Source organism: Lepidochelys olivacea (genome assembly GCF_965140295.1).
Source record: "Lepidochelys olivacea isolate rLepOli2 genome assembly, chromosome: 13".
NCBI lineage: Eukaryota > Metazoa > Chordata > Testudines > Cheloniidae > Lepidochelys > Lepidochelys olivacea.
In genome coordinates, this window is record NC_140423.1 from 5,924,532 (window position 1) to 5,941,448 (window position 16,917).

Below are 16,917 nucleotides of genomic sequence, written 5' to 3' on the forward strand. Positions count from 1 at the left end.
CTCCTGTTTTTAACTCTAGCACATTTATAATATAATAATTTATATGAGATAATTTATCTGAAAGATCCTGCACAAGATAGAGGGAGATTATTTCTCTGAGATTTACCACTTGTACGTACGAGTCCTTCCTACCTACCAGAGATTTCTGTTTGTCAGTAACTGGTAACTACCAGAACATATTTTTGGTTAATTTCTAGTTCAAAAGATTCCCTTGCTTCTTAAAGTGTAAACAGAGTTGACTAATGAAGCAAACTCCAGGTGTGATTGTAAGGCCAGATGTGTGTGCAGGTCTGAGCCTATGGCTCCAGCCAGCAACGAGTTACACCTGATCTTCTCGTTTCACTTTCAGAAGTAGGAAGTTCTCAGCTAAAGACAGCACAGGTGCCTGTTTCAGCACTGAGCTGGCATCACACGCCCCTGAGCGTTGATTCGAACAGATGATGTGCAGAGCTCAGGACTAAAGACATGGGACCAAAAGTCCCTGCTCTGCTGTGGAGAAATGCTATAGCATAGCGGCCTCACGCTTGGACACAGCTTTGTTGGGAACAGGGATGGAACAACATGTCAGGAAGCGCTTGACCTTCCTGACCTCCTTGTGGAACAAACTCTGGCCAAACACCGTCTCTGCTGATAGGCCCTCACAGGGGGATTTTGAGCCTGATCCTGTCCCCCTGCGGCCAGACCTAGAGCCGGATCCTGTCCTCCCCAGCTCCTCTCTCTTTAGTGCGCTGTATGATTTCAGAGCCAGGAGTGCAGAGGAGCTGAGCGTCAGCCGAGGAGATAAACTCTGTGTCCTCAAAGAAGAGGGGGAATATGTCTTAGCCAGGAGGCTTTCGGGGGAACCAGCGCTGGGCTACGTCCCTGCTAATTACGTGGCAAGGATCAACAAGGAAACCTCCCATCAGCTGTAAGTACCAGCTCTTCACTGTGGCTTGTGTGGGGATAATCTTTTGTAAATGAAGCACAAAGCAGGGGGAAACTTGGCAAGCTGGATCTCCCGGCACCAGTGCTATATATTGATCTAAGGCCTGGCAGAACTGAAAGCTAGGGACAAAGAACAAACACTGGGCCTGCTGCCTCTACATTGAGGCTGTCCCCGATCAGCTTGAACTGTAGCATTGTCTTGTCTCTCTTTTATTTGTAATTTGCATTTGGTATTGTCAGTAGTCAGGGCCTACGGCACACCACGGTTATTGGGCTGCGAGTGGAACTGGCGCATCGCACAGTTCCAGGCCAAACAGAGAGATGTCTGAGCTGTTTGTTCTGTTTGTACAGCACCTAGCACAACGGGGTCCTGCTCCAAGCTGGGGGCTCCTTGGTGCTCCGGTAATACAAACAATAATGATCCCTGGCAGGTGGCTGCCAAGGGCCTGCTCCACTCGCAGGTTCTGTACTGGTGATGCTGTGTCGGTTAGGGTGTGATTATTTTCTTTTAACTGAAATAGTGATGCTGGTAAAACCCCCAGCCTGGACACATTGATACCAGTCTGAAGGGGTCTTGTCCCAGGTATAGCTGTTCCCCTTCCTGTTTGAGAATACACTGTGCCAGGATACATCACCTTTCCAGTGGTATAGCTGCCCTTTAGACAAGGGGGGTTAGACTGGTTTGATTAAAGCAATGCGAGGTGTGTGTAGACAAGGCTTTTAATCCCTCTTTGTGCTGCATCAGTCCCCCAAACCGCTGCTGGTCCTCTTCTCCCAGACTGCGGTGTGGGATGAGGCTAAGTAGACAGCTGTGGCAAGCTTGGCAGAGGGAGGCAGCTGCCCTGCTGAACCCCCGAGCCCCACCAGACAAAACCCCTGTTTCGGCACAGCCGTGGGCCAGTCGAGTTCTCCAGCTCCAGCACCGGCCCAAGGGGAGGGTGTTGTGGAGCTCCAGCAGCAAGCTGCTCTGGCAAACCACTCCCCCACCCTGCCAACAACTCCCCAGCAACACCTTCACAGCTGCTGATTTTAAGGTTAGAACATTAACCTCTTCCTGCCCAGTGCGTGAGTGAAAGGCAGCATTTCTTTCCCCACTCACAATGATCCAGGTCCGACGTGCTTTGTGAAGCACACCTGAGACACTTCCGTTCTGCCAGTATCAGGCCCATGAGTCAGTCAGTACCATTAGCATATTACACACACGCTGGAAGCAAGCATTGCGAAAACTCCGAGTGAAGTCCCAGGAAAAGTTTCTCCTCTGGTCTTTCTAGTCTACTCAAGTGGCAGCTGAGCTCTTACTTATCTTCCTGAATATGGAGTCAAAGGGGTGGAATGTGGGTGACAGCATCCGATACACACTACAGTCAGTTTTCAAAGTGAAACCACTTTGCATTTTAAAATAAATAGGGTTCCGTTCCATCTGTCCGTCTCACTGAGATCAGATAGACAGGACACCGACCAAAAAAATGGTGGTGGGGTACGACCAGAATACAGGGTTTTCAGCACTGATGAATTCGTTTCTTTTCGTCAGGTTCCAGGTAGGGCTGGATTGAAAAATACAAGAAAAAATGGATTTTTGGGGAGGGTTTTCATCAAAATGAAAAAAATTGTGTAGATCAAAGGGATCAGCAGTTTCTCAACAAACTGGTTTTGCCATTTTTGAATTGTTTTCCCTAATTTCTTTTTTTTTTTTTTTGTCCAGACAAAAAATCTGGCCACCAGATTCAATCTGAATTCACAGGTAGGGTCGGTCACCCCAAACCTGCATTTTTTCAGTGACTTTAGTATTTGCCAAAAAATAAAAATTCCCCTAACTCTCCACACAACCCCATCCAAGCCCTAGTAGCAATGGCAGGGTGGGCATTGTACCAGTAGCCATCAGTACATCCCGATGCCTGTCAGATGCCAGGGGCATGACACTTGTGTAGTCCTGACCCTCATCCACTGATTGGGGCTGGGTCAGTCTTTACCAGCACACCTGTGTTTCACACCTGTATTACAGGTGGCACATGAAGTAAAGGAACCCACCTTTTCTTGCTGGTGGGATCAAACCTCAGTGTAGATCAGGAGTGACCATGTTCGTGGTCGTGCTTGTCTAGAGCATAAACCCACAGTGCAGTTTAGCTGTTATGACTGGCAACGCACCAGGACAGCAGCAGGCAGGTTCAGGCAAAGCTTCGTTGACAAATTCATTCATGGGCCCCGTGAAGAGAGTAGCTGAATTAGAATAATTCCAGGAGAGGAGTAAAAGTCATTAGTACTCCTAGGTGGAGGAAATTGATCCTTAACCTGTGGAGCGTGCTTGGCTTTGTTGATGCTATGTATTCCTCACTTTCTTGCCTCACCAATTCATAGTTCCTTTAATAATCTGCAGCCAGCAATAATCTGTGTGGCAGAGAGAAATTAGTGGGGCGTATGCACCAGCGTCCCGATTTCTGAAAAGCGGCTTCTGAGTTTGTTACCAAATAGTCTCGTGAGTGCAGTTTTGCAGGAGCAAAGAATCTGATCTCACGGAGTCACCCAAATCACTGGCTGCACCCCCACAGCACCTGGTAGAGTGGGACTTTCAGAAGCAGTAACCTAGCTCAGTGGTCTTCAAAGTTTTTGGATCGCGCACGCCCCAGTGCCACCGAAGAAAGGAAAGGGGAAGACCTGCCGTAGGCGTGCTGCCGAACAAAAAAGGAGGCAAGACCTGCCCCAGGTGTGCTGCTGGAGGGGAAGACCTGCTGCAGGCGAAGAAAAAAAACAGCGGAGTGCTGTCAGGTGGCACTCCTCCTGCCACGCACCCCCTGGAATCCTATGGTGCCCCCCCGGGGTACACGCACCCCACTTTGGAGACCACTGACCTAGCTCACTGAAATCCAGTGGCAAAACTCCGCGTCTCCATGGCAGAAGCCTTGTGCCGCCGCTGAATGCTTTTTGGGACTCCCACCTACGTATCCACGTATTCTCAAATACGCCTGCAATTGTTTGCACCCTACCACCTGCCCCTAGTTATCTGGGGGTGCAAGACTGATGCCTGAGTTGAGGCCCATATATAGGGCCCGACCAAATTCACGGTCCAATTTGGTCAGTTTCACGATCATAGGATTTTTAAAATCCTACATTTTATGATCTCAGCTATTTAAATCTGAAAGTTCACAGCATCATAATTTTAGGGGTCCTGACCCAAAAAGGAGTTCGGGGGGGCGGGGCTTGCAAGGTTATTGGGAGGGGTGGGGATTGTGGTACTGCTAACCTTACTTCTGCGCTTGCTGCTGGTGGCGGGGCTGGGCCGCCGGAGAGCAGCGGCTGCTGGCCGGGAGCCCAGCTCTGAAGGCAGAGTCACCGCCAGCAGCAGGGCAGAAGTGAGGATGGCCTGGTATGGTCTGGCCACCCTTCCTGCTGCTGGAGGGGCACTGCCTTCACAGCTGGGCACCTGGCCACTAGCTGCCGCTCTCTGGCCACCAGCCGCTGCTCTCCAGCCACGAGCTGCCTGCTCCCCGCAGCGTGTTCACTCCGCACCCTCCTGTGCAGCCGGGCAGTGGGTTGTCTTCACCTGAGGCCTGCCGGTGATGCTGTGATTCTGCTCCCATTGCAGGTGGGGGTCTTGAGGGCACCGCCTGGCCCCAGGCCTGGCAACCTAGATTCATTTTTCATTTACTGGGTGTATGTGTGCTTGCAGCTTGCCCAGAACCGTCACGCTAGGTGAAGAGACGAGAGTAGGGACTATGCTAACAGCCTGGGGGGGAAGCAGCTTTCCTCAGCTAGCCGGGTGTATTGCAAGTGAGCCGGTTGCGGGGGAGCGAGGCGAAGAGCCTGTCAGATCCACACCACATCAGTGCTTGTAGCTGAGGCAAATAATCCCTTTCCATCTCCCTTCTGCGCAGTTACACCAACCCTGAGCCCCAGGACAGGCTCAACCTGTCTTCCCCCCTGCCCCTCCCAACAAGAACAAACAAGAACAAGAAACGCCAGCTGTGCCTTGGGCTGAGTATACGACGCTGCTGGATGGATCAAGTCCCTGGTAAATGCAGGCTCAGGGGCGCCATTCACCCAACACCCTCTGGGAGCCTCTCCCAGTGCCTGCGTGGGGGTGTGCAGAGATACTAACAGACCCTTTCACTGCTCAACCCTTTGTAACAAACACCAGTTCAGCTTTCTGCAGCAATGGCCTCTAGTACCCTGGCAACCGCCTTTACTCATGTATTGCCTGGGAAGCGATGACCTCTGACCCTTTCCCAGATGATTTTTAACAATAGATTTGCACAAATTATAGGAGTAGAGGAGTTGGAGGGGGAGGACGGAGCCGGGATCCACTTGCATCCATCAGAACGCCTGACCAGCAGGATTTTAGGAGCAGTGCAGTTTAGGTTAGTACTTACATTGTAAACTCCTTGGGGCAGGAACCGTCTCTTTCTGGGTTTGTACAGTGCCTAGCACAATGAAGCCCTGCTGCACAATGAAGCCCTGCTTCACAACTAGCGTTCAGAGGCACTATGGTAATACAAATAAATGATGTAATAATTAGAAGAGTGGTGAGAAGAGACACGTGATATTGTTCCTGGCCCCCTGAACCCTTACCCACACTGAATGGCCACGTATACATTTGCGCATACACATTTTAGTACCCATGTGTGTTAAGATGGGATAGTCCTGGTTGGAGACAAGGCTGGCTCTGGGCAGGGACTGTGCAAAACGCCCCTTGTGTGGTGTTTAGTGAGCCCTCCACACTGAAGGAGTTTGCAAGAGTTCTGCTGCATTCTGTGTCCAATTGCAATTGGCTCTGCCTGTAACAATGAGCTTCCTGGAGCCCTGCCTGCACTGTGTCTGGGAAGCTCAGCCCTTAAAGGTCCTGTCCCCAATAGCACACCTAGCACAGCTCTGCCCACAGCACCTCACACCTGACCTGCAGCCCTGCCTTGCTATTCCAATCTTCGATCTCCTTTGGTTAGAGACTGACGATTGTACGGCATTTTGCCAAGCACAAAGGGTAGTTTTGTGACGGGCAAATAGAGGAAAGACCACCGGCACATTTTCACTTGTGACCTAATCCATATTTGAACCTGGATTTTCTAGAACTGAAGGGCAAATAAGTGCCTTATTTTAGGTGCTACCAAACCCTTCTAATTCTTCCTGCTTCCTTAACTGCTGAATTAAGATCAAAATGCCCGGTATCTTTGGTGGAGTTAAGTGTTTACAGCAGACGCCATTGGTTCTAAAGATCTGCTCTTATCTGGGGCAAAGTGCCGGGCTTTCCTGTACTCTCCTCTGGAGTCCAAAGAATGAAGGAAATAGTTTGGCATTAACAAGCTGTGATACCAGATAACAAAAGGCCCCGGTGAAACTGAGCAAATCATTCAGCAGCCTCTGAGCGCAAAGGTTAGCGATGACATCAGAGGGTGTGATTGTTTGTGGTGCGATTGTTTGCGGGTGCTCCTGTCTCTGCACTGTAAATCAGCTCTTCTGCTGCCCATGAGGCAGTTGCACAAACACAAATAGTGATAACCACAGGTAGTGTGGGCTGGAACCCAAGAACCAGCATCTCTGCTATTCCAGCTCGGTGGGGACATGGGGAGAACATCTGGCATCCTGATCTTCTGTTCAACCCTGCCACTGGGGGGGTTGGATACAAGCAGTTTCTGGCCAACCCTCAGCACTGACACTGGGGACTGGGGTTTCTGCTCCCTTTGTGCCACATGAGACATACAAAGCCTCTGCAGAGGGCAGGGAATGAATGTAACATGGTTGATACCCAAGGGGAAGGAAGCTGTGTGGGAGACATTAGGAAAACAGTGTGTGCATCTGATGTGACTAGCCGGGGAGCGACATTATAAATTAAGAAATTGACATCAACGGGCAGTTCCTTCAATACTGGGGCGCATGCCTCCACAATGGGGGTGGGTGAAGCTAGCAAACTGCACTGCTGGCTTGTACATATGCAGCCACAATGTACATTACTGAACTGAAATGGACATCAAAGGGCAGCTCCTTGAGTACCGCTGAGCATGAGCACTGTAAACTAGCAAACCTTGTCTCTGGCTTTCATGTGGGCATCCCTCGCACCAGGCGGTCCGTGGGCTAAGCAGGGCTGGGTTACAGATGATGAGGTCTTTTCAAAACAAAGGAAATGGTTGGTTGGACTCCGCATCCAGCCCCACGTCCATGCTCACATGAGTTATGTTATGCACCAATATAACCCACTAAACGCCATTCCTAAGAAAGGCCAGATCACACCGCTTCAGCAACACCCAAACAAGTGGTAAATAGGCAAATTAACCCTGCCCGCGGGTGAGGGAAAGTCACTTTGCCCTCTTCACATCTAGGGGGAGCCGGAGACCTTCTGTTCCCTGCAGGCCTCCTCGAACCTGGGCTGATACATGCAAAGGCTGGTCTGTGCCTGTGCATTGTGCATTAACCTAGCCCATGCAGGTCGTTCCTGCTGCAGCAGACAGCTCTTCTTCTAGGAAAAGAAGGAAAAGGTGCATTTCTCTCTTTTGCACCCTGGGCACTGGCCACCCCATTTTTTACTTGCTAGTATTCAGGGGGCTGGAGTTTTTTTGCAGCAAGTCTTTTATTATCTGCCTCAGGAGGTTTTACTGGTGCCCATCACTCCCGTATCACACCACCTTCTGCATAAAACACAGCAGTGCCGATGAGCCCCCCTGGGCCAGACCCTCAGCTGGCGTCAATCAGCATAGCTCTGTCGAAGTCCGTGCAGAGCTGCTGATTGACCCCAGCTGAGGACCTGACCCTCCGTCGCTTGTCCCCTGGCGCATGCTATGGCTAAACGGAGCCAGCTGCAGCCACATGGTGCAGAGCCCAGCTCGGTTCACGCTGCCCATTTCGGGGCATTATTGGGCTTTACTCTGACTCCTCCCGTCTCAATGCCTCTCGGGGCCCGGGTGCAGCAAGGGTCTGTCCTGGGGGCTCAGTCGCTCTGATCGGCCATTTGTCTTTCTTGCAGCTGGTACTTCAGTGGAGTCAGTCGAAATGAGGCCCAGCAGCTCCTTCTCTCACCGCCCAATCAACACGGCTCCTTCCTCATCCGCGACAGCGAGAGTAGCCGGGGGGAGTATTCTCTGTCAGGTAACCCCCAGCGCTCTGCAAAGTCCGGCCCTGCTGCTGTCTGTGGCTCATTTCTGCCCTCGTGCCACAAAGGGGGCTCAGTGCTGCCCAGGAGCAGAGGGTGGCACAGCTGGTGGGGAAGGGAAATGAAGATGGTTGTGAGCCACCTTGCCACCTACCTCCATCCTGGGGGCCTGCCAGAGGCCAAATTCACCCCTGGCATAATTTAGAGCCGTCTCAAGGCACTTTTTAGGTTCCTTTCTCTCTTGGTCGCCCTTCCCTGGGCTATGGCAGCCCCAGGTGTAGATTTGGCAAGATGAGGGGAAAGGGAAGTGATCAGCATGTACCACATGCAAGTGGGAGAAGCCCCTGGGTGAAGGAACATTCTGCCTGTGGAGCTGGGCTCACCAACAAGCAGGAAAGAGCAGGGATGTGTTTAGTGGTTTATAGCATCCTATTAAGATGGCTTCACTTCAGCTCTGAAAAGGGACAGAAAGCCACTCCAATGGCCATTGAACGCCCTGCGTATCTATGCAAATATTGAGCGCTGAATCACTGTGGGAAAGCAAAGTACAATGCTCTCATTCAGGGATATGAAAGCCATAAACAATTTACAGCTTCATAAGACAGCTTCATAGTCCTTAGCCGCGGGGTTTATTTCCAGTGGATTGTTCTATTGATCTGTGGATTATATAAAAAAAGAAATTCCGGCTTTAAGCTATCAGGGCCTGATTCAGGTCTCATTTACAGTGATGTAAATTCATAGATTTTTAATGCATCACTTAGTCTGACCTTTGGCATGACACAAGATGAAGACCCTCACCCCAGTAATTTCTGCATCACGCCCGTAAACTCTGTTTGCAAACTAGCATACAGTGATATTCAGTCTTGATTGAAAGACTTCAGGTGATTGGAGATCGCACCACGTCCCTGGGTAAATTGTTCCAATGGTTAATTACCCTCCCTGTTAAAAATTTACCTCCAGTCTGAATTTGTCTAGCTTTAGCTACCAATCATTGGATCTCGTTGGCCTTGGTCTGCTAGATAAAGAGCTGTCTACTATCAAATCTCTGCCATGTGTTAGTATTTAGAGACCATTTATAGACCAAGTCACCTGTTAACCACCTCTTGGACAAACTATCTAGGCTGAACTTCTTTAGTATGGAAGTCAGTGTTGTTACACTGGTGTAAATGAGAGCCAAACTGAGGCCAGAGCCAGCAATGCTCAAGTGGGGACTAGTGCTGGTTGCATGGGTCACTGAACTCTGTTTCAATTTCTCCTTTGGTTTTTCTCTTGCAGTCCGTAATCATGCTAAAGTCAGTCATTTCCGGATCTGTAAGGAGCCCGACGGAGGTCTGTACATACAAAAGGGACACACTTTCCCCAACATGGAGGAACTGCTCACCTTTTACACCATAAACTGGAAAGTTGTACAGAGCCCCTTGTTACAGCCCTGCATCCCTAAGGTCTGTGTACACAACACTAGCGTCAACTAGTTTCTTTCACTCTTACACTCATCTTAAACCTGATGCTCACTATTTGCTTGCTGGCCTTGGCCGTTTTCTTTCTTCGTTATTTCATTTTAGTCTTGTAACTTGTTCTGTGATTGTGATGGGGTAGGGAGCAGGTGATTTGCTAGGGGATATGGTGGCCATTAGAACAGAGGCATTCTGAAGGACAATGCAGGCAGTTTCTTGTAGAACTGGTTGCATTCTTTTTGTTTTGGAGCCAAAAAAAAAAATGAATCCAAAAACTATAAACATTCTCCAGTGGGAGAAATGGGGCCAGAATGAAAAAAAAAAATCCGTGTTCATTCTGCCAACAGAAATAAAAAAGTCTTTCAGTGAAAAAATGTTGAAAATGAAAAACGTTTTTTTCAGCATTTTTTCACAGAAATGTGTCCATAATTTTTTGAGCAGCTCAACTTTCGACACTTTATTAAATGAAAGGTTTAAGTGTCCTTTTAATATAGCTGCCCTCTTATCCATCCATCAGCCTCTTTGCTTTCAGGCTCTGCTGTGTTAATTATAAGGTTAAGGAGTCTCTCTTGTTCTGCGGCTTTTATCTGGTTTCCCTTTCTTCAAGTTGAATTGCACAGGGCTTTCTCAAATGCTTACTCCATATTCAAGGCCATCTTTAAGGTCATTGGTTCCAATTCAGAGTGAAAAAGAATTTGAAATGTAGGAACTTCCTCTGGAACAGAAACTCCAAGTTTCAACCAGCTCTACCGAGAAGTTTAATTTGCAGGGGACAGAGACCAGTTTCCTATAGCTTCACTGAGCACCCTCTTATCATACAAATCAATATTAATGGTGCAGATGGGATGGTCTCTCTGTGATCTGAGCGGCTGCTTCCTGCTACATACCCCTTCCAGCAGCTTCTCTGCCTTCACGCTTCCTGTGAGACCTAACTGCCTCCCGAGAGAAACCAGAGCCCTTAGTATCCCTTGAGCCTTTGTAGTTCCTGGTCCTAAAATGGTGGTAGATCCTGCAGTCTCAAAGTTCTGTTCTCATGGACATCTCTGGCTCCCAAATGTGGCCAGTGCTCCAAAGGCAGTAGCCACGGCAAAGGATTCTGGGACACACCTGAGGGTCAGAAGTGCACACGTAACAGAGGAGAATCAGGATGAAGAGGTGCTGTTTGGGACTGGACTGGATGCTGACTTCGGTTGCTTTCTCATCCTATGCCCAAGTCTGCCCTGGTTCATAAAGCTGCCTCTACCTGACTAGCTGGATGGCATAGGCCTGAAATGAAATGTTCTGTGTCTCTATATGTTTAATACAGACACCTCCGGTGAGAGATGCATGGGAACGGCCCCGTTCAGAATTCACCCTCGGGAGGAAACTGGGGGAAGGATACTTCGGAGAGGTGTGGGAAGGATTGTGGAAGAACATGGTCCCAGTTGCCATCAAAATCATAAAACAAGGTGCGTGGACGCGAAGGCAGGGAACATTAACCATGTGCCACCTTGTCTCTTTCACTCACTGCCATGAAAGATCTCTCCAGTCTGTTTCATTTCCCCCTTGATCACCCAACATTTCATGTAAACAATCAGACTAAATAAACTAACTTCGATAGGACTTCCTGCCTGGCTTAGTCGGGCAACCCTAGCTCAGTAAGGCTACTTGCCTGGAAGCGAGGTGCATGCCAAAGCATCCACACGTCTGCACGCACCCATTCGAAAATCTGGTCCTATCTACGTTGAGGCCTTTACAAAATGGCTTCCTCCCCCCTTACCCCCCATCACTCTGGAGGCCTCATGGTAAGACACTGCACTGTTGTGTGGAACAGGGGCTCTCAACCTTTCCAGAGTACTGTCCCCCTTTCAGGAGTTTGATTTGTCTTGTGTACCCCAAGTTTCACCTCACTTAAAAACTCCTTGCTTACAAAATCAGACATAGAAATACAAAAATGTCAGAGCACACTAGTACTGAACAATTGCTGACTTCTCATTTTTACCATATATTATCAAATAAATCAATTGGAATATAAACATTGTACTTACATTTCAGTGTATCGTATATAGAGCAGTATAAACAAGTCCTTGTCTGTAAGGAATTTTAGTTTGTACTGACTTTGCTAGTGCTGTTTATGTAGCCTGTTGTAAACCTAGGCAAATATCTAGATGCCTTGATGTACCCCCTGGAAGACCTCTGAGTCCCCCCAGGGGTAGGCTTACCCCAGGTTGAGAACCACTAGTGTGGAAGGCCCTTCTGCACTCAGCAGCTACCTGAAAATGGCATCTCAATCCTAACGAGAACAACCTCAATAAATGTTATTGTTAATGAGCTGCAAGGGGGTGGGGTGCATGAGCCGTGAGAGCCGCAGAGTGGGGGCGGGGCTGGAAAGCTCCCGCAGCCACATGGAGAAAGGCAGGGATGAACGTAGCGAGAAACGCACTCACCCTGGAAACGTCTCGGCTTCCTCCACAGCTGACATGAAGGCAGAAGACTTCACCAAAGAGATTCAGAACCTGAAGCGGCTGAAGCACGAGAGGCTGATCCAGCTCCATGCGGTCTGCTCTGTGGGTGAGCCCCTGTACATCGTCACCGAACTCATGAGGAAAGGCAACCTGGAGAGCTACCTCAGCGGTCAGTACCACCCGGCCCTGAATGCCAAGCGCTGCGCAGGGAGTCATAGAATCATAGACTATCAGGGTTGGAAGGGACCTCAGGAGGTCATCTACTCCAACCCCCTGCTCAAAGCAGGACCAATCCCCAATTTTTGCCCCAGATCCCTAAATGGCCCCCTCAAGGATTGAACTCACAACCCTGGGTTTAACAGGCCAATGCTCAAACCACTGAGCTCTCCCTCCCACCATGTGACAGTACCACTCTTGGAACTCGAGTCTCCCAGCACTCAAGAGCAGCTCGAAGGGACGGCAGGGCCCAGGCGGCTGCCTCCGCCCTGCCCAAATTAAACCGGTGACAACGCGCTGCCGTCAAAGAGGCAGCCCGCCGAGCTCTGCTCTCATTTACGTTGGGGCGAAGGCAGGGCGGCTCCACCCCAGTCGGAGCAATTCCATGCTTACCCCAGTGTAACTGAAAGCAGAATTCAGCCCCGGGCAACGCGCTGCCGTCAAAGAGGCAGCCCGCCGAGCTCTGCTCTCATTTACGTTGGGGCGAAGGCAGGGCGGCTCCACCCCAGTCGGAGCAATTCCATGCTTACCCCAGTGTAACTGAAAGCAGAATTCAGCCCCGGGTACATTCTAATTCACCATACGTCGGCCAGGGACAATTCGCCATTTTTAATTTTAAACCTCTTACAGAAGCCCTCACCCCTACCACCGGTAACTATGCAATGGGCCTCTTTGCAGAAAAGTCTCAGCACCCAGATCTGAATGTAAGGCCTGGTCTTCACACCGTTTTTTGTGCTGGTATAACTCACTTGGTCGGGTGTGATTGTTTTACTGAAATATATATACTAGACTAATACCTCATGTGGGTTATATCCGTATAATGCTGTCTTTTTCCAGTACAGTTTATTCCCCTTCCTTTATGGAGGGCGGTAGTGCTCGGACTATACCGATGTAGTGAAAACAGTACAATTTGTGTATGTCGACAAGGCATAGGCTTCCTCAAAGCTCCTGCAGGTTTGAACTCCTGCCGTCGCTTGACGCCCCTCTCTAAGAAGAGTTGCCGTGGCACATTGAGACATTTGCGCAGTCCGAATGGCGTGCTGCTTCGTTGTTCACCGACTCCAAAGGAGGTGGTTTCACCGGGGGACTGGGAGAGTGAGTTTTCAGCTCCCCAGCCTGCTCGGCCACAACCTCTGTTGGAAGCGAATTGCCAAAACTTGTCCCTTGGGCATTGGCGTCTGAAACAGATAAAAAGGCAAGTCTCCTGTTGCCATCTTGATGAGTCAGCCCTGAAACTGCACGAAGAACATGCCTGTAGTGTTTATTTCTCTCATTCTTTTCTTTCGTTCCCCCAACCAGGAAATAGTTGTTAGGGAAACAAGTCACACAGCTCCCAGCTGGGACCTCTTCTTTACTAGGTAACATCCTCCATTGACTAATGGGGCCTCCTTTGGGGCTATGGATCCCGCAGGACTCATTATCCAAGGAGCAACAACTCCCAAGTAGGATGGGTTCTGAAACACAACTCCCAGCCAAGAGTTAGACTCCATGGCTCATACTCCTAACAGTGGCTCATACTCCTACCATACTCCTTATGAGGACCACCTTCCTCACTGCAACAGAGCTCACAGGGGTCCAATGCCTGCCAAGCACTGAAACACACGCTTAACTTTACAGACATGGAAGTCAAGGGGAACCTGCATGTGCTCAAAGTTAAGCGTGTGTGTGAGTGCTTTGCAGAAGTGGGGGCTGAATAACAAAGGCTGCACACGTTCATAACGTGTTTATTTTATCAGTTCCTAGCAGCAGGTCTCTTTCCTAGCAAGGATGTACTGATTCCATAACGTGCTCTGTGAGGGTTTTAATGGATCAGCCTAAAACAGAAAGTGATTTTGGTCCTTCGATCGCTGGTTTAACAGGTCTGGAAGGGAGGGCTCTGAGCACACTCCACCTGATGAGCATTGCTTGTCAGGTGGCCGATGGGATGACGTACCTTGAAGAACAGCATATCGTTCACAGGGACTTGGCCGCTAGGAACATCCTTGTGGGAGACAACCTCACCTGCAAAATCGCCGATTTTGGACTCGCCAGGCTCCTCAAGGTTGGTCTGCTGGAAGCTGTTGGTCCCTTTGCCTTGCTTATTTCCACATTCCCTTCCCTGTCCCCAAGGGGCTCCCAGTTTCAAAGCCCCAATTCACACTGGAACCTGTGAGCCCCACCCTTGAAGCTTTTACAAGGTGGCACCATCCTACCAGCGGGTTAGACTTAGATACAGCTGATTAACTGGCTGGAGGGGTTGCCTTTGAATGCCACAGAACAGACAACTCCACCTCTCCCCAAACACTGACTTTTCTGCCTGCCTAGAGGATGAGAAACTAGCACCAGGGATCCAGGCTTGGCTGTCCCAGGTTGACAATCCCGAGAGCTACAGCTAGACCGAGGTACTGAAACATGGTCTCCAGTTACATCGCGTGTGGCAGGACACAATCAGTGTCGGCCCTGAAACGAGTGCACCGTTGGAGAGAGGGAGCTGTGGGGCTAGTAAGGGTTACTTGAGATAGCAGCTTAGGCTTCTCCTGCCCCCGTGCCTGTGAGAGAGGGGATATTGTGTTTGTTATTTCCCCTTTGCTCATGGCCTATCTCCTGCTGCTTTTTAGGACGATATTTATTCCACCAGCGGCAGCACCAAAATCCCAGTGAAGTGGACAGCACCAGAAGTAGCAAACTACCACACCTACTCACTGAAATCTGACGTTTGGTCCTATGGGATCCTGCTCTATGAAGTCTTCACGTATGGGCAGACCCCGTATGAAGGTAAGATGCCCACCCTTCCCCCTCCTCTTTACCAGCTGTGCTGCCTTTCGAGGGATACTGTGCCACACTCTTTCAGAGAATGTCCTTCAGGGCGCGTCTACACAAGAAAAGCGCCTGTGGTCGCAACTCTCGGAACCCAGGTCAACTGATTCGGGCTCGCACTGTGGGGCTAAGCGTAGACATTCGGGCTGGAGCCCAGGCTCTGAAACCTGCCGAGGGGGGAGAGACTTGCAGCTCCGACCTGAGCCCTAATATCTATCCAGCTATTTTCAGCCCTGTGGCACAAGCACTTCCAGCCTGAGTCAATTGCCCCAGATTGAGACTTGGTGCCGCGGATTGGTTTGGTTTTTTGCAGTGTAGATGTACCCTCGTTGTGCTCCCCTTACACAAGGCTGCTGTCCTCTGGCTCCCCACCTCACCGACATCCAGCAGATAGCCCTGATGAAACGTGTGCTTCTCCCACCCCACCATCCAGTCTTCCTGCCAGGAAAGGAGGCTTTCAGCACAGTGCATGGAGCCGCTACGGCACAGCCAGGAGGCAGCCTTGATAGTTGCTTGACACAGGTTTCACTACACATGGGAGGTGCGCTTGATGAGGGATCGAATGGTGATGGAGAAGCCGTTCCATACCGGCCGGCTAGACTCTTCACAGCCACCCTGAGCCATTTGGGGGGATAAACTCCACAACGTGATGGTGAATAGGGTCATTGGAGTTTATTGTTTCCTTACAGGAATGACAAACCAAGAAACCATACAGCAAATCAGCATGGGCTACCGCCTGCCCCGGCCAAGCACTTGCCCTCCTGAGATCTATATCGTCATGCTGGAGTGTTGGAAGGGTAATGCTGAGGAACGACCCACCTTCCTCGCTCTGAGAGAGAAACTCTGCTCGATTTACAGACGGGCGCACAATTTGCTCTCCTGATGGAAACGGCCCTATGCCTCACCCCCGTGATTATTTGGGGCTCCATTTCCCACTGCTGGAGGTATCCATTCCATTGACTAACCTGTGCAGGGCTTGAGTCCGGCAGGCATTCTTGTATTGCACATTTCAGATGAAGATACACAAGGCCCTCTCCTTAGGAGGGACAGAAAACCGTGCTCCATTTTGGAGACTTTTAGCCTCCTTGCTATGGTCTGGCTGTGCCCTCCTCAAGAGGACTATTCATTATAGATGCGGTACAGCAAAGATGTCACCTTGGGTATAAGAAGTTCTTAATCTGAACAGTACAGCAGGATTTCACAAGCTACCCGCTGCGTTGAAAGTGAAGTTTCCCGTTTACTTTGTCTGTGTAAACTACTGATTGCTATGGATTTATTCATGATGTGTGTCTGATTTATTTATTGATCAATGCATGTAAACCCACTCAGTTTTCAGAGCGCATGCGGACAATGTAACTCTTCAGAGTACTTGCTAGTATCAGTGGCAGAATCAGACCTGACCATGTTGTAGTTCACAGCAAGAAAAAGCCATGTAAAGCCCTGTTTCCTCATTGGGATTCAGAGACATCCAGGCATCCCACATATGGGCAGCATTTGGGTCTTAGATCTGCCTGGACTTCTCCCTCTATGCCTGGAACTGCCAATTACCACTCCCCCCATTCCCCACAATTCGGACCCACTCAGATATAATTGTATTCCTGTAACCATCATCCTTCCTGACCCCTCCTGGTGTATATTATTAAGCTCTCATTTGTCTGTCATATTCCTCATTTAGACTGTAAGCTCTGCAGCAGAGGGACCTGGCTTCTCGATGTTCCCCAACTGTGAAACAATAAATCATCATCATCATGGTTAATTCATACTCCAGGGAGAGCTGAGCCCTGAGCTCCCTGTCTTTTAGCACCACTTAGTGGCTGCCTGAAGCATGACATTCTTTTTATTTGTTAAATGCAAACGTTAACTGTACATTTTCTGCCTCTTTAAATACAAGTATTTTAACCAACTTTCTCTGGTTTTCTCATCAAAGTATTGGAGGAGGCTCTGTGAAGCTATTGGAAGGTTCCCAAGAGGATCTAGGAAAGGGTCCTCTTAAAAAATAAAAACACATCAA

General features: G+C 49.7%; 1 protein-coding gene across 2 annotated transcripts; it reads left to right on the forward strand.

Moving 5' to 3' along the window:
- Window positions 1-551: 551 nt before the first annotated feature.
- SRMS (src-related kinase lacking C-terminal regulatory tyrosine and N-terminal myristylation sites) lies at window positions 552-16,859 on the forward strand (the record flags this gene model as incomplete). 2 transcript variants are annotated; one of them, XM_084646433.1, is made up of 8 exons in its annotated part: window positions 552-907; window positions 7,871-7,992; window positions 9,272-9,438; window positions 10,757-10,898; window positions 11,905-12,063; window positions 13,970-14,151; window positions 14,708-14,864; window positions 15,596-16,859. In XM_084646433.1, 8 exons carry the CDS (start codon window positions 552-554, stop codon window positions 15,787-15,789), a joined length of 1,479 nt encoding a protein of 492 aa, XP_084502559.1. In that variant the 3' UTR covers window positions 15,790-16,859. The 2 variants fall into 2 exon arrangements, with proteins under 2 accessions (XP_084502559.1, XP_084502560.1); XM_084646434.1 differs by lacking the exon at window positions 552-907 and adding an exon at window positions 5,049-5,276.
- Between the last annotated feature and the right edge of the window lie 58 nt (window positions 16,860-16,917).